This window comes from Eumetopias jubatus, unplaced genomic scaffold, assembly GCF_037043125.1.
Source record: "Eumetopias jubatus isolate StellerSeaLion01/CBP00866 unplaced genomic scaffold, mEumJub1_p1.0 scaffold_5, whole genome shotgun sequence".
Lineage (NCBI taxonomy): Eukaryota > Metazoa > Chordata > Mammalia > Carnivora > Otariidae > Eumetopias > Eumetopias jubatus.
The window spans coordinates 31,008,187-31,026,176 of NW_028274811.1; the positions used below are offsets into that span (position 1 = coordinate 31,008,187).

Below are 17,990 nucleotides of genomic sequence, written 5' to 3' on the forward strand. Positions count from 1 at the left end.
TCTAGATCACATATGACCCCCAAGGCAGGGGCCAAACTATCTCTGGGTTTGGAGGTATGGTGACCTTTTATTTATCCTCCAAACCAGAACACTTCTAAGAGTAAAATGGGATGCTGTGAAGAATTAAGCCTGGATAGTAAGTATAGATGGGGAGTGTCCCATCCCAGGAAAACCCAGACGTAGGATCCTCTCTAGACCATTGTACGCAGCAACTGCCTTACCACTTTGGTTTGTTGTTGTTTTGTTATTGTTTTTCATGCACGTGTATGTATTTTTTTCTCCAGTGTGATACTCGGGGCTTCTCCAAAGAGCTAGTTTTCCCAACTGAAGAGACACAAAATCTCCCAAACCTGGAATCCACAACCTCAAAGACCAGTGGCCCAAGGACTAGGTGGTTCTCATCTGCTTCCTGGAGGAGAGCCCAAGGAAGAGCACCCAGTGGAGGGCCTGGGGACACCATCTGTTCCCAGTTCTAGCACACAGAAGACACAGTGCAGATTTAAGAATGCCCAGCTCTTCTGCAGACCGTGCCAGGGGTCAGAGCCAGTCTGTGGGCATGGTCAAAGCAAGGCCAGTCACCAGTCATTTCTGGACATTCCTGGCCTGTCCAAACAGAGCTCCAGAAGACAGCAGCTTTAGTAATCTCAGGGTTCCAATGGGGCACACATCCAGAAGAGAGGTTTCTGTGATTTGATTTTTAGCACAGAAGGATCAGTAGTAAAGAAATCCAGTAGATTGTCACACATCCCCCAACTTACTGAAATACCATGTTCTACACACACACACGCACACACACACACACACACACACACACACACACACACAGGTTCTCAGGTGTTCCCGTAGAAACACACAAAAAAGCCCCCATGTGCTGCCTGGAGCTCTCAGGAACCCACTGCTCAGGGGGGAGGCCTGAACACCTCAGGGGGGCAGGGGGCGGTCACCAGTCTCCACGTCGGACGCCACTTGGCCACGTCGGAGGAGGGCACTTCTTGCTCCTCTGCGGACTCTGGCAGCGAGTGGCAGTCAGGGTGCCGCTGTTCTGAGCCACAGGCAGCACCCCTCCCCTCCTCCACCTCCTGGCCGTGGGCGTGGGGGTCACAAGGGCTTGTGAATCACAGCAACACCTAAGACGAAAGGGAGAGAAAGTCAGCTTCTTCAAAGGTATCCAGAGTGTGACGGGGTTCATGAGTCCAAGCCATCCTAAAGCCCCAGTCAAGGGAAAGGGGCCCGTCTGTATCCAAGCATCGCAGGGCCTGAGAACTCGGGCTGCCCGTGGCGGGCTCTTAACCACTGTGACGCCGAAGTCCCGGCAGGACACTTGAACCCGCACGCACAGTCCTTCAGCACCACAGCTAGTGGGCTCCCCTCGCATCATCACATGGATACAGTTCCTATCATAAGGACTCCTTTTCCAAGCCCAGAACTCAGCCTCACGACACTCGGCACCAGCACCGGATGCCTGGGGGCAGCTCCATGGCTCTACCTCTCCATCACTGTAAGAGAAGTGACAGTGATTCATGCCTACTTTTATAAGACACTGAAATGAACCGCAAAGAACCGTGAACTGACTTCATGCAAGTCAGAAAAACTGCCCACCAGTCCTAGCTCTGCCACCAGTCGAGTTGTAGTGCGGCCTCAGGCAAGTCTACTGACCTCTTGAGGCTCAGCTCCCATACAGTTTGATGTCACCCGATGGAAAGACCCCTCCCGTGCTAAATGCTGTACTGGGAAAAACGGTCCAGACACGTCTGTCTGCGTTATGATTTCAGCCAAAGCGAACCAAACTCCACGGCTAACTGTGTGAATCCACAGATGACCCAGAGTGTCTCTGGAAGGTGGCAAACACTGTGGGTGGATTCAGGCAACCTCCCCTCTCCTTGCTGTCCGTGACGGCAGAGACCAGCATGTTATCGACTCAGCTTCCCAGACTGCCTTGCAGCTGGTGTGCCGCATGCCCCGGGCCTGGCCCAGACCGTTGTAAATGCACGTCTGCCCGGGCTGCAGCTTTGGCTCTGTCTGCTGCCCGGCCTGGAAGAAGGCTCGCATATGGCCCACGGCGGTGGCAGCTAGCGGCAAAGCCGGCAAAACCGGAAAGGGAAGGCAGACCTGTTTTTCAACGACAGCCTGAGCCCTAGGCCAGCCCTGGGCTTCTGGACTTCCTTCTGCCTGAGACAGGTGTGCTCCCTCCTTACTTAAGCAAGTACCTATCTGCTCCTCTGAACAAAATCCTAATTTACAGGTAAGATCTACTGGTACGGTGTAACTGACTGGAGCCTTACTTTAACTTATTCCCACGACTATAAAATCTTCTGGCTGCAGATGAGATTGAGAGAACACTGCTAAAAGAAATGCCAGGATACCCCAGGGGTGAGATTCTGCTAAGACACCCACTGCATGTGAGTTCTGGATAAAGGTGCAGAGAGAAAAGCTCAGAGGCAGGCAGCTCCACACCCCCCAGACCCAGATGTGCTGCCTGACCTTGACAACACCTTGCCTGAACCTCAGGACTCTTTCGTAGGGTAGCACTTTTTTTTTAAAGCAGGGTCCTGTATTGCTTTTTTATATAAGCAATTTTACATATTTTATATAAGCAATTTTATTATAAATATATATTATAATATAAATATTATAAATATATATATAAATATTTATATATATATAATTGCTTATATAAAAACAATATATAAAAATGCCTCCTCTTTTGGGGGCGCCTGGGTTGCTCAGTTGGGTGAGCATCTGCCTTCAGCTCAAGTCATGGTCTCAGAGTCCTGGGATCAGGCCTTGAGTTGGGCTCCCTGCTCAGAGGGGAGCCTACTTCTCCCTCTCTCTCTGTTTGCTACTCCCCCTGCTTGTGCATGCTTTCTCTCTCTCTCAAATATATAAAATCTAAAAAATAAAAAAAATAAAATATTCTTAGGGCACCTGGGTGGCTCAGTCAGTTAAGCAGCCGATTCTTGATTTCAGCTCAGGTCATGATCTCAGGGTCCTGGGATCAAGCCCCACGTATACTCAGCAGGGAGTCTGCTTGAGATTCTCTCTCTCCCCCTGCCTCTGCCCCTCCCCCTGCCCCTCCCCCCCACACACTCTGTCTCTCTCTCTCTCTCAAAATAAATAAATAAAATCTTTCTTAAAAAAAAGAGTAAAATATTCTCATTTTGGGAAATTTGGGAAACACAGAGGAACACAAGGAAAAAACATTTTCACTCCCTTCATACAAAGAGAATCACCATTATCTTGTTGGACTATTTCCCGGCTTCTAAAAATAATCGTGATCATCTACCGCGGAGCTGCTACATGCCAGGAGACACTGTGCTAAGCACCCTCCACACAGTACTGCACAACAGCAGTAAGAGACTTGCTATGATTTTATTCTCATTTTACAAATGAGAAACTGAGAAGTTCAGTCAGACGGATCCCCTTGCCCAGAGTCCCAGGCCAAGTGACAGAGCTGGAACTCAAACTGAGATCTGACACCAACATCCCCTTCTTTGAGCAGTCGCTACTCAAATGTCCGTGATGCAGGACCATGTGACTGAGCTCGCATGGTACATACCCTGTGCATCCTCCCTTTTAAACCCACAGCCTGCCACGAACATGTTCTCATGGCATTAAAAACACTTCCACTGTACCAATAGTCCACAGTTTATTTCCCTGATGTCAGACATTAAGAAGTTCTCAGTTCTTTGCTATCACAAATAATACTCCAAATGAGTAACTATCCATCTGTCTCTGCATGCAGGCAATTTCTTTAGATTCTAAAAAAAAACAAAAAAAACCGATTCAGTCAGTCAATGGAGTTGAAGACAAACTGCACGTTTGCTTGTCTCTTTCCCACCCACTTCTAGAGTGGACAGACAATGAAGAGGTAGACATGAAATATTCAGCACATACGTGAAATTCTAACCACTTACACCTAAATCTTGCCCTCTCATTAAGGTCCACTAGGAGCCAAGAGAGGACCCCTCACTGGCCTCGCCGCCTCATACTCGAAAATGCCCTGCTCTTCCCACGAGAGTATTGAAAAGAAAGTATTGTTTTAATAATTCATCTTGAGAAAAGAATCACTCAAAGACCAACATGCCTCTAAAATCTTTTATATTTAGTTGAGAAAAATCCTAAACAAGGGAAAACAGTAAAATCAGTTCATTGCAACTGAGGGCCTGCGTTGACAACATGGGATATAAGCCCCTTCAAGCCTGGCTGGCACAACCTTCCTTTGCACTGGATCCAAACAAGACAGAATGATTGACCTTCTACTGCAAAAAGGGAATCAGAATACCACTGGAGTTGTGACGTACACTAAAGGAGATCGTGGTTGGCAAATACTTAGGGTCATGCCTGGCACATTTTTATGTGCTCAGTAAGTAAGTGTTAGCTCTAACTACTCCAGTTTCTGGAAGACGAGGTACAGGTTGCTGAGCTACATCATGGGTGTAAGAGTCTGCTTATCTCCCCACAGACCCCTGTTGTCAGCAGTACCAACTTCAGTCGGACCTCCCAAACCTCACCGAACCCATCACACACACTCCCCAGCAGCAGCATCGCACCTTACGCCTGCCTCCACCTCTTGCCTGGAGTGCTTTCTCCCCATCAGCTGGGGTAGTACAAAGGGCATGGGCTCAGGAGTCAGACCTGAGTCTGAATTCTGACTTTGCCATTTCTTAGCCATGTGGTCTTGGGCAGGTGACTTTGACTCTCTAAACCTCAGTTTCATCACCTGTAAAATGAAGGACACAGTCCCACTCACCCAGAGGGTTCTTGAAAGGATGACAGCTAATGGGTACATTGGACCTAACACACCGCCCTCCGGCACAGGGAGGGAGCCCCTGGCAAAGGGCAGCTCCCACTTAAGAGTTGATCAAGCCTCATTTCCTCCAGGAAGTTCTCACCTGTCATGCCTTAAAATACGGAGAGCATAACACATTCTATTGAGAAGTTATGTGTGTATTGCCTTGTAAGTCCTACTTCACGTAGACAGATCTTATCTTTCCCATTAAATTTCTGGAAAGCAAGAACTGTACCTTATTCTACGTAGAAGCCCAGAAATGGCAATGAAATTCTAAGACCTCTTAGGACAAATCAGAGCAGTTGGAAGTGGCTCCCGGGAACACAAGTGTTAAAAAGAGTTCTGGGCCTGCATTCAGGTTCGCTGGGGAAACCCATGCTCATTAGGGGTATCTGTCGTGGGTGCAGAATGACAGAGTGGTGACATGTGACAATTATCCACCATCCCTGGAGGAGGCACTTAGCCCCAAGTTAAGCAAACTTACCTCCACCTGTTTAGAGGTGGGGTGGGGGTCAAGGTGCAGTCGGGCTGCAGCGCACTGACCTGCGTAGCTCCGCCCCGTGCTCATGTTGGTTGGTAGTAGCGTCCATTTGTCGGTGACAGGATTGTAGTACTCCACCGAAGCCAAGTTGCAGGATCCATCATCCCCTCCAACCACATACAGAAGCCCATTCACCGCACAGACTCCTGGGAAGCGGAGGCCACAGGAGACATTATAGCAGGCGCCCCAAAGGGGGCGGGAAGGACCGGAAACAAACGTGGATGGCCCTGGAGGCTCTCCTCCTCCCCTTCAAGGCAGCCCAATGAACCAGCTCATAGGTCTGACTTTGCTCAACGGGAGAGCATGCCGACAACAACCCGTGGGGCCCAAGGATCCCCCCTTTCTAAGAAGGTCCCTTCTCTGACCAGGGAGCTCTCACTGCTACATGCTCCCATGGACATTCCTGGCCCCTGACCCTACAAATACTTAGAGCATTATCGGTACGGGCCCCTGTCTACTGAAGCCTGCAGACCTCCCATGCGCAGACTGAGCTATGATCGGGGAATCTCACACATGCTACTCCTGCTTGTAAGTTTGCCCTGATAAAGGCTGTTACATCCATACTGTGTGGCTAATGGTTGTGTCTGTGATGCCTCCATGTGACTTAGATTCTAAACCCGGATGCAGTTTACAAGGCATTCCTCCCACTGATCTCACAGAGAGCTGGTTTGAGGGCAAAGTCTCATACTGCAGGAAGCCAGGGGTAGGAAAATGCTATTTTGCAAGGCCATAGTCTAATACATTATGTCTTCTTTTAAAATTGCATGAAGGGGTTGATGATGTTCAAGAAGCAGTAATTCTAAGTACTGATGAAGATAATCTCAAATACTGGTGAGAGAATAAAAGGTACCACTTTCCTGGATGGTACTGAAGCAAATATGCTCCCTCGGGCTCAAAAATTTCACTCCTGGACTTATATTCTAAAGAAATAATTTGAGATGTGTGCACTGATTAGCCCTAGGACCATTTATAATAACAAAACCAGTATTACTGATCGAAAAAATGGAAATAATGTCCCAATAGTAGATGAGATATTTAAATTGTGATATAGCCATTTAAAATATCACGTAAATCTATTTCGTGTTATAAAAAGACAGTCATGAAAGACTGTAAAGTGGATTAGAAAAGCAGGTTATAAAACAGCATTAAGTAGGATTCCACTTTTGCTATAAAAAATAGAAATATCTCTTTGTGAATGTGTACATATACACACATTTACATCTAAACTTAATTCTTGGATTCTTGATACACTAGCTGTCTTGGGGGTTCTGTAATCCCTTGCTCAGGGGGCTTAAGGCCAAATGCTAAGTTATATCACAGCAGGCTCAGGCAGTGGGCAAATTAATAAACTCCCCTCTGTTTACACTTTCAACACATGAGCTACAGATGAGTTTAGCAAACAGGTAATTTGAGTATAAAGGAAATAAATCTGCCTGAAAGTCACCTGTTTGTCTTTCCAGCCTGGGAAGCTAAGCTAAGCCAACACATTCCTAGAACAAAGAGGCATAAAACAAGATATACCAACAGAGGACACAATTCCTAGGGCAAAGTTGTTAAAGCAAAGAGTTTAATAGGGATGTCAGGCTCCCAGAATAAATATCTAAACACTCTAAGATAAATCATTCCCACAGGAAGGAAAAGAGGGAGGGGACAGAGAGACAGGAGGTACAAAGCGAGGAATATGGGAAGCGCTCCCACTGGAGAGTGAATTAGGGCCCTGGTGACCCCCACAAGGAATAAGATGGGTTTCAGGTGGGAAGCAAGAGGTTCTCAGAGCCAGGTACTGGCAAAGAAAACACAGAACCAAGTGTCACTGACTGGCCAGGTCCACACAGCCCTGTGCTTAGCTACCCAACAGAGCTATGGGCCGGGAGCTTGGGGGGCAATCAGAGGGCTATTTGGGTCTGTGTCCACACATGTACCGTGAAAGTCACCAGCCCCCTGCATCTAAGCGGGGGAACTTGTGGCTACCATTCGTGCTCCCCAGCTCTCCCCTCTGCCAGCCCAGCACCTACCTGGCAAACGGATACTCCCGTTGGGGGTACAAGCTCAGGCCCAGATTCTGGGAGTCTCTCCCCTCCCCCTTTCTCTTACAGCTGGTGTTTGCACCCACACCCCCCAAGGGCAGAAGGACAGAGCGGTCGCATTACCTGCATTTCGCCGGCACATATTCATGTCTGCCACCTGCTTCCAGGTGTTTGTTCCGGGATCGTAAACTTCAACGCTCTTCCTCACCAGGGGCCCGTCGTGCCCACCCGTGGCATACAGCTGGCCACTGAGCACCCCGACCCCTGAAAAGCAGAGCACAGCATCACAGCCTCAGGCCGGCAGCCGCGACCAGAAGCCAGGAGGCCTGGCTTCCGGTCCTGGGCAGCTGTCAGCAGCGGGGCGGCCTGGGGAGTGCTGGTTTGTTCCCCCGGGGCCCTGAGGGCCCTCAGCTGTAAAACACATAGAATGATGCCCTGCCTGCCTCCTAAGCCTGTCAACCTGAGAATCCCCTACAGATAAAGCAAAAATCACCCCGTGGCTATTTAAAGAAACATAACTGTATGTATACACGTAACATATATGTGTGTATGTATGTGGGTATAAAATGGGGGAGAGAGCGTTCATATGCAAAGAAAGAAGAAAAAAAAAAAAAGACTGAAAGATACCCTCCAAAACTTCAGGAGCAGTTATTTCCAGAGGGTCAAAGTCGGCCTCCCTTTGGGCTGTCTGTGTGGCCGAGTTTTTCTACCATGCCGTACTACTCGTATTCCGTAGCCTTCTATCATACTGGTTGCGTAGAAAGAGTGCAAAGTGGGAACGAGCCGCACAGCCGACCACACAGACCGCCCTGCCCGGGAGGCAGAACCCATTCTTTCAGCCCCGTGCTCTCCTCTCAGCTTGCTGGGGAGGCAGGGTTTCCATCACTCCCGATGTTGAGAGGCCTGAGCCAACTCCTAGAATGGCATCGCCGACAGGATTTAGAATAACCTTTTAAAATCCTCTCGTGCAAGTCACAGGAATCAAAGCCAGCGGGAAGGAGGGTAGCACGGGACCCCTGAAAGAGCAACTGACCTGGTGGCCAGGACACGTGGGGTCCGGACCTGTGTCTCTAACTTGCCCTTTGTAGGCCTCAGTTCTCCCCTCCGCAAAGCGAGGGAGCTGGACTGCACGGGTAGCTCCAAGGGACCACGGACTACTCCACCCCACCACAGGCTGCATCTCAATCAGGTGGGGAGATTTTGAAGAGAGACTCCAGGGCCTCACTCCCAGAGACGCTGGCTGGGAATCAGAACAAGGACCTCAAGTGATTTGGGGATGTGCAGCCAGGCGTCAGACCCGACCGCTTGGTTTCTAGGAGATAAGCTTCCCATGGACAAGGACCCGGTCTGTCTTATCTCATCTGTTTTCCTGGGCCGGACGGTACTGGGTTTATTGTTTGAATGACGCAGTATGTAAAATGCCATCTAGCAATTACGCTGGAGTGCTAGTGGTTCCTCACAGTTGCCCGAAACTAACAGCAGATGGTGGTGTTGTATCAACAACGGCTAGCTAACAGACCTGGGCTTAACGACAATTCAGTGTGTTCCAAAGCAGCCTTGTGGCCCCTCTTGCGCGCTCAGCAGGATCTAGCTCAGCCTGGGTCCCAGAGATGGACTCTTTACCCCCCCCAACCATCTGCTAGCAAGGCTCACGCCCTACTGAAGAAGCAAGCAGCGTTCCAGGCCCTCGGGGTCCCCCTTGCCCTTCTGTAGCCTCTTCCACAAATGTTCACACAGACATCTCCGGGACCCCGAGCCACGGGGGCTCCTGGCACTTCAAAGGGCCAGAGGCAGCCAGAGGCCAGAGTCTTTGAGTCTTCAGCCACCAGAGAACACCCACCATCACAAGTTTGTGGGTTCTCCACTCCAGAGGTGTGGCTTTCCCAAATCTCAGGGACGTGAAGCACGAAACAAAATCTGACCTGGGAGCCTGACGCCAGGGCTCTGACAGTAAGGTGAGTAAAGAGTCCGCCTCTGGGAGAGAGAGCATCCCCTAAATTGAGTTCACCCAGGGACACAGGCAGGAGAGATGCCATCGTCGAAGGCCACTAGCCCAGGTAAAGGTAAGAGCAGCTCGGGTGAACCCCACACAGCAACAACCCCTGGGAAGCCTGGCCGAGACAGAGCGATTGGCTTCCAGAGGCTGATCTAGGGCAGCTGGGGCAGGTCTCCTAGTAGCTCCACATGGGGCTGCCCCTCCACACTTTCTGCTGGAGACATCCCTAGAAGCAGCCCCCATCTTGGGGCTGCCCCACTCCTCCCGAACTGTCGCTACATCCTTGAGCTTTGAACTTGCTCTCACAGCTCAAGTCACAGAGGATTCCTAGGAAGTACAAAGACAACTCTACCAAGACCCCATAAACCACAGTTACTGAAAGAGCTCTGTGAAGGGAGAGGAGCCACGAGATGTGTGAACTGCACTGGCCCCGAAGGAACACCTACTACCACCCACTCATTTCACATCTGAGGAATCAGAAGCCAGAACGGGGGAAGGGACAGGCCCACGGTCACAAGGCAGGTTCAAGCAGACCCAGCACTGAAGCATAGGTGTCCTGACTTCCAGGCATCTGCTCCATGTTCTATTCAGGAAGGGCCAACTGGTCAGAATCAGCAGAAACAAGCCCACTAAAAATAGCATTCCAAACACAAATGCTTCTTAAATGGGACCATACACCTTTCTTTTTCTTTTCTAACTAGTGAGCACACAAAGGTTTTTGAATAATATTAAAACAGCATAATTTTTAAGGAATGCTGAAGAAGTAGTCGTGTGTTTGGTACTATAAAGTGAGATCACAATTCAATCTTCAAAAATACAAAGAAGAAAAAAAATACATACATAAAAGAAAGACCTTGAAGGCATTATACTAAGTAAAATAAGTCAGAGAAAATATCAGATGATCTCCATGTATATGTGGAGTCTTAAAAAAAAAAAAAAATCAGAGCTCACAGTATAGAGAACAGACTGATGGTAGCCAAGGGCAGGGAACTAAACGGTGGGCCAAAAGGGTGAAGGTGGTCAAAAGGTACAAACTTCCAGTTATAAAATAAAAAAGTCATGGGGATGTCCTATACCACATGGCAACTACAGTTAATAATACTGCATTTCACATTTGAAAGTTGCTAAGAAAGTAGATCTTAAAAGTTCTCATCACAAGGAAAAAAAATTTTGTGGCGATGTGTGGTAACTGATGTTCATGTATGTGGTGATCACTGCATAATATATACAAATACCAAGTAATAACGTGGTATACCTGAAACTAATATAGTGTTGTATGTCAGTTACACCTCAATTTTAAAAAACACAAAAGAGAAAGGAAGAGCATTGTGGATGAAAACTCCCAAAGGCGGCTTCCCTTCGTGGAAGTCACACAACCTTCCCACGAGGCCCAGGCTGGTCAACACTCACCAACCCCCAACAGAACGAGAATGGAGAGCCAGGGCCCAGTGTCCAGTGCCCCTGTCTGTCCTCTCAGACCCTTTCTTTGGGCCTCTAAGATGATGGGGGCTGTTGTTCCACTTCCTGGAAAATCCCCAAGGAGCACACGGCCCCTATTCTTCCCACAGGATTCAGAAGTGAGCCACACTTGCGAAGGCCTTCCCTTTCCATGTGGGGAAGAGGGCACGGGGGTGGGGGGGGAGGGCAGGCAGAGAGAGAGAAGTTTATCTCCAAACAGGAACACTGACAGCTTGGCTTTCAACCCCAAGACAGAGACCCCAGACAGGCAGGCTTTAATTTCATCCGCCAAGACTGGGACAGCCATGCTCACCCTACTACTGCCTAAGAATGAGGCTGTAATAATTTAGAGGTCAAAAATGCTAACTTTGGAGATGAAGCTGAGTGGGAATCCTACTCTACCAGTTATATGACCTTGGGCAAATTACTCGCCCCCTGATCAACTTACTTTCTGTTGAGTGGAATTAATGTTTTGTCTACCTCTTTCGGCGGTGGTGAGGATTAAATAAATTCAAGTACAGAAGGTGCTTATTGGGACAGCACGTGGCACATAGTGAGCCTTCACCTTCCAGGGATGCAGATGTCTCCACGGAAATGGAAGGGATGACACCGAAGAGAATATCCCCTGGGAGGGGCTTGTGTTGAGCTACGAAGGTGTCAGTGGGATCACAGACGTTAAAAGGAAAGAAGGTAAAATAAGGTAGAATGTGCTCCTGCTGGTCTCCAGGCCCACCTGAGAGCAGATCAGACACAGCCCGCGCCCTGAGGCTCCCCCCGTACCTGCACCACTGCGGCGGGTGCTCATGTCCGCCACATACGTCCACTCATTGGTTGCCGGGTTGTACTGCTCCACGGTGCTCAGGCACTGGCGGGAAGCCCCATCGTAACCCCCGACAGCATACAGCTTCCCTGGAACAGACGAAGTGGCTGAGGGTGGTGCTGGCTGAAACTCCATCTTTAACTCGCGGGGGGCACCTTCAACTCCATCAGAGGTTCAGAGTTCCTTTCCTCCAGAGGGACCACAAACCAGACTAGGCATTCTTCACATCTCTGCCTTCTACCTCCTCGTAAGCCATGAGGCTCCCTGAAGCAGTACTAAGCATCCTTCTAAATCAGGACCCTAAATACCCCATGCAAAGCTATGGCCTGGCTCCACTGGGGCTCAGCCTACTCTTGCCAGTGCTCTACATGAGACCTTCTCTAGAATAAGGCGACAAAGACACAAAAAGCTAGAGGGCCCCAGCTACAGGCAGGCAGGTTGACTTTTTGGCTAAAGGCTCACAACAGCAGACAAAACAAATATGGGAAAATATTCTTCGGTGAGAACTCAATCCCTGTCTTCACCATCAGTCGTGTGCTGTGTCCACAATGCCAGCAAATGGGGCATGTAGATGGAGTGCTCTGTGTGCACCCTGGGCTGGGGTGCCTGGAATTCATCTGTCTGCTCCCTTGTGATCTTGGAGCCATGCACAAGATCCCTGAAACACCACTACCCATTTTTAAAATAAAAATACTGTAAGCTGCTACCCAAAAGCATCATTTCTGCCTGGAGCTGGGCATGAGGCTGGACAAGGGGCAGGAAATTGGCATGAGAGTGCTCCCAGAGCAGAGATTTAAATATGGAGGGTCTCCTCTCGCTCCCTCCCGCCATCCCTCCCCCTCTTCCTCCCCCTCTCTCTACCCTCCCCCTCCACCGAGTGTGTGTGTGTGTGTGTGTGTGTGTGTGTGTGTGTGTGTGTGTGTGTGTGGCAGGGGAAGTCCTACCTCACCTGTGGGCCACAGACCGATGGGGAACAAGTGAGTTATAACAAAGATCTTAAACACTAGCTGTAGACCAAATGAACACCGCCCAGTGCAAATCCACTTAATAGAGTTACTAACTAAAGGAGGTTTTTTGTCACTATGTGCTTTACTAAGGGGGAGATAACAAAAGTACAACCATTATTTGGAAGTCTGCAATTCTTTTAAGTTAGAAAGAGGCTCAAAACTGTGCTGCACCATCACGACTATTGACGTATCAAATGTAAAATTATTTCTTCCTCTGTCATTGAGGCCGGTTTTGTTTTCTGCCCCAGAGTCCTCTCCAGCAGAGCTTCTAAAAGAAAGGGACACCACCTCCCCAGTTCTGCCCTCATCTAAGCTAGAAGAAAAATGCCTGATCCAGAAGCTCTTCCAGGGTCCAGGCTGCTCCTGCAACGTGTGCTGGCCAGGACACAACCACCTACCCACCCAGCTGCCCACCACTCACCAAAGCCTAAGTCACCACCCCAGGAGGAGGAAGGCCTGGGGTGTAGAGGAGATGAGAATCTCCCGAGGGCAACCCCAGAGTCATTGAGACCAGGCAGCCATGGAAGGAGACAGGGAGAAGGAGGAGAGTACCGTGACAAGGTGGAGAGCCAAACCTACAAGGCCACAGGCAAGCAGAGGCCCCATGAGATCCTCCTGAAACATTCTCCTAAGCGCTGTGAAGAGGGCCCTCTGCTGCCCCAGGGTGACCCACAGCCAAAGGGCTTCAAAGTCAGGATGCACAAGATCAACACATTGCCAGGCTGCCCTCTGTGTCAACAGGCGCTCTACAAGACAGCATTCTTTCCACACACAGAACGTGCTCCCAGGAGCCCTTGTCAAGGGGAGTATTTCAAAGCACTACCATGGAGGCAACTTCTCGAACCCCCATCAACCATCTCAACCTTGCGTCAGCTGAAAAAATACCCACTCAAGGTTTCTCCTTGAGTCTATTAACAGGGACTTGCTATTTTTAACCCCTACTCTATTGTTTGATATTCCTGGCTGAGGAACAAGGGGGGAAATGGGAAGGTGGCTAGACAAAGCACTTACATTTGGCAGACAAATCAATTTCTGTTCCACCAGGAGGATGAGATCGCAAAAAAAAAAACAATTTATCTTGATAGGAGGATAAAATCCTTGCACTCCCCAAGATGACTTACTTAGTATGTTAGAATGATATGTACTTTTTAATGGAAATTTATGTAATACTGGTACAAACCAAGAACAGGGAGAGAAAAGAATATTTCTGTTAATGTCTAATCGCTGCACATTACACTCTCCCCAAAGCAAGTACGTGTGTTCTTGGGGGCGCACATGAGAGAAAGGGAATGTCTGCATACAAGTCTAAATGCACAGATATTCCAACTAAATTCCCTCTTTCAGGACAGGCTAATGAATCAGTGTTGTCCTACAAAGGATAACATTTTTGTCTAACTCATACTCTATGCTTTAATACACTGAATTCACACATATTTATAAAACTCCCTATTAGCATTTGCTAATGGTCTGCAAGAGTGTAGCATAATGGAAAAAGCCCTGAGTTGGGAGTCAGAAGACCCGGGGTTAAGGACTGGCTGTGCTATTGACTAATGGGCACATCACGTGCCCCTCTGGCACTCCACGTCCCCATCTGCAGAATGGAGAAAATCTAAGCCCTGCCTATCTCCTTCAAAAGGTTTAGGGAACAAAATTTGTACATAAAGGAGCCCTTTATAAACTACAGAGCCCTGTGTAACTGGGCCCCAGACCTCATCCCTCCCACCCGCCTCACCCACACACTCTTCCTGAGCAGAGCAGGACTCTACCACCCACCTGTCCTGCAGTGACAGTAATCAGACCTGGGAAGAAATGCCCACCTCACTCAAGGCTCTGTTCATGTGTTAATGGTCAACAGAGGAAGAGGAGGACAAAATTAAACAAAATGAACTCTGACCCCCACCACATTATACTCCCAGGTTATATGTTAACTCTAGATTCCTCAACCTGCAACGAAACTGGTGACAAGTGGCCAAAGGGACAGGCCAGTGTCCCCCCTTAGGCTCCTCTTACTCTTCCCACTGTGCCTGGCCACCTGCTAGCCTCAAGCCGGTAGCTGCACTTCTCTGTACGTCAACCTTCCTCCCCCATTCTGTCGGGATGCTAGTACCTGGCTCAGAGCCGTGGTGGGAGGAATAGAGCCAGGACGCTACGACAGGACCCACGGGCTGGGGCACGGATGGGCAGCCGCCCCCGCCATTCCTTACCCTCCACGACACCCACACCCACGCTGCTCCGCCGGGTGTTCATTGGGGCCACGAAGAACCACTCGTTGGTCTTGTAGCTGTAGGCTTCCACGGACGCTAGGCCTGGGAGACAAGAGACTCGTGAGGTTTCTACGCTGCCAGGCCTCACCCAGTGTGCCCAGGTGAGGCTGGGAGAGGGTGAGAAACCCACTTGTGAGGCTCAGCACCACCTCCCCCTTGCCATGTGGTCTGGGGCACCTCCCTGAGCACATCTACAGTGAGTCTACCTGAGAGGCCCACTGAGGCCTGACTCAGGGCGGGTCATGAGAGGACACGGGGGTACCACAGAACTGCCCTGCAAATGTAAACTGTTACACCTACAGGATGAAGGGAAAATAGGAGGTTGCCTCACCAAACACCTTCTTTTCCCTTCTCTTCCTCTACATTAGAAGCTAGAAAGCTCAACACTTACCTTCTCAGACTCCCTAGGGGTGACCTAGTCAGTGAAGCCCAAGTAGAAGTCTCATGGGCATTTCTGAAATAGTCTTTGTTTTTCTGATATAGGTGCCAACACCAACCTGCTTGCTGCTACCTGGAATACCAGTGTGCTGGCTGGAGCTGTAACAGCCATCTTATGATCAGGAGGATATAGCGAAGGGACGTTTAAAGAGCTTGGCCCCAATATTCTCGAGCAAGGGGATGAAGTGAGCAACTGCCAACTTCCAGACTCCTTGTTTCATGGGTAAAACAGTACCTCTCAATTGTTTCAGCCACAGTTTGGTGAGGTTTTCTACTTGCAGCTTAGAGCAATTTCTAAAAGAAACAACGCTCCACTCCCTTTTTTTCTCTTTATTACTCAGGTCCTACCCACTAGAGGCAGCCCCTGGAGGGGCTGCAGACCCTGGAATTTTATGACAGAGGCAAAGAGAAGACTGGAAAAGGTTACCAAGTGGTAAAGACACAAATGAAAATTCAGGGAAGTAAAAAATATTGTTTTCCATATCCCTGGGGGCATTTCAGTAACAGAGTTACTGTCTACAGAGACTTTCACCTGGAGGCATAGGAGAGATGAGATAATCTCTCCAAGTCCACATCTATTCATAGTTTCTGATTTAAACTCTGAAGTGACACAGAAGCCAGGAGCAAGGGGACGCTCCCGCAGTGACACAGCCAGGCAAAGCTTCTTGGGGCAGTAAAAAGGCAATGGACAAAGATGGCAGGGCCCGAGGCAGGTCCCTCCCATGGCTGAACCCCAGCTCCCTTGTCCATCCAGCAGAGGCTTCGGACAGTCCTGAGATGCCCTGCAGCTGAGCATGCTCTCTAAGTCTTGTCTTTCAAAAAAATGGGTTCCCATATAATAGAGAGGAGAAAAGGACCTCTTCTGAGTGCAGGACGCTCCCTAGAGTCCTAGAAATGATAGCATGTGGGCAGTTACGTATCTTGTGTATAGGAAGGTCTGGCTCTGGCAAGCAAGGTAAGGAGATGAGGCAGGATGAGTATGCTGTTGAGGAAGGAGCTATGGATGGACAGAAGGTTGGCCCAAGAACTGACTGAGCAAACCACGGTTGCACTGAGGGCATATCTCAGGCTGGGAGGAGTGGGGACCACATCCCAGACCTACCAGTACTGCCATCAAAGCCCCCCACGGCATAGAGCAGGTCATTGAGTACGGCCGCGCCCAGAGTGCTCCGGCGCTCCTGCATGCTGGCGATGGACGTCCACTGGTCCTTCACACCGTCATATACATCCACGGTCCGCACGCGCAGTGAGCCATTAAACCCGCCCACAGCATACACGTGACCAGCCATGAACACCACACCTGCAGCACAGGAAACCAAGGCATGGAGGTCATCTCAGGCGGCTGATGACTCATGCGGTGATGATAAGTGACAAGAGGGGAGCCAGGCAGTCACATGAATAATTCACCACAGTGATCTCCAACTTTACAGAACCAGAAGTCATCATAGGACTCACTGGATTTCTATTCATATATGCTTTTCCAATGTTATTTGATTCAAGCAAATACTTGTCCTAGCGTGAAGTCCCTAAGCACGTAAGAACCGACCCCAGAAGGGGCAGCCAGAAATCAGGTAAGTAGGGAAGGAAGAGGAGGAGAGTCTGTAAATGCATAGATGTTTGTGGACACAAGGAGCAGGGGAGGGTTTCCGGCAGTAAGCAGAGACAAGCTGGGGAAAGGCAGGCTGCAAAATGACAGATGGTGCTGCTCACCTGCTCTGCATCTCCTGGAGGGAAGCTCAGCAATCTGGTCCCACCGGTCCTCTTCAAAATCATAGCATTCCACGCTGCGGATCGCCTTGGGGGCCTGGCCACCAACCACAATCATGACCTCCAGAAAAACAAACAGACATTAGCTGGGTCTCCCCAGCTAATGGATGCGTGCATGATCAATCCCTGGTCCGTGCACACACCAATTGCCCAGGGTCCATGAGTGACCTGACATGCCAGTTTACAGAGTTAAATACGTGGAGATGCTACCCCAAATCACCAACAGGACGATCAAGAAAAGTCTAACAAGGACATCTTGCCACAGAAACACCATCATAAGGTCTACACTTCCCAAATACCTATGTTCAGGGCTATGGTGGTGGTATGTGTAGCCACTCAGGGCATGCTCTACAATCTCGCTGCCCTCAAGCATTTGGGCCGGGGGGATGAAATTTTGTATCAAAACATAATATTCTGAAATATATATCAAAACTTGAATCTATTTTGGAATGGAGTGCAGAACTTGGATGCATTTTAAGGAGAAAATTACCTCAAAAATATTTCTGAATACACAGACTACAGGGAGCACTTATTCATTGTAGTCTGGGGCAAAATTGTGAAAGACTGCTTTGGGGTAGTGACCACAGAAATGTATGTAACTGATGATGCTCTGAAAAATAGTGCTAACAATACTGTTCCCACAAGTATGGTAGTGGCTACCAGTGCCAGTCACCATGTGAAATGTGTTGTTATTTATGTGTCACCAAAACCCCATGAGGGAGATATTATCCATATTGACAGATGGGGAAGTTAAAGCTCAGAGAACATAAGTAAATCACCCAAGGTCACACAGCTGAGAGCGGCAGAACAGAGATCAAAAACCAAGTCTACCTGACTTGGAGGTGAAGGCAGCCCCACCCCTCTCCTGCTCCAGAGACAGGGT

The 17,990-nt window shown here is 49.2% G+C and overlaps 1 protein-coding gene across 1 annotated transcript in view; it reads right to left on the reverse strand.

The window, feature by feature from the left end:
* Nucleotides 1-949: 949 nt before the first annotated feature.
* Nucleotides 950-17,990, reverse strand: part of KLHL3 (kelch like family member 3) — a 71,416-nt gene continuing 54,375 nt past the window's right edge. Inside the window, exons 6-12 of the mRNA XM_028103611.2 lie at nucleotides 17,051-17,168; nucleotides 16,443-16,640; nucleotides 14,843-14,944; nucleotides 11,592-11,720; nucleotides 7,481-7,621; nucleotides 5,333-5,476; nucleotides 950-1,127 (exon numbers count right to left, since the gene is read on the reverse strand). Coding sequence (XP_027959412.1) covers nucleotides 1,099-1,127; nucleotides 5,333-5,476; nucleotides 7,481-7,621; nucleotides 11,592-11,720; nucleotides 14,843-14,944; nucleotides 16,443-16,640; nucleotides 17,051-17,168 — 861 coding nt within the window. The 3' untranslated portion in view covers nucleotides 950-1,098. The remainder of the gene's footprint in view (nucleotides 1,128-5,332; nucleotides 5,477-7,480; nucleotides 7,622-11,591; nucleotides 11,721-14,842; nucleotides 14,945-16,442; nucleotides 16,641-17,050; nucleotides 17,169-17,990) is intronic.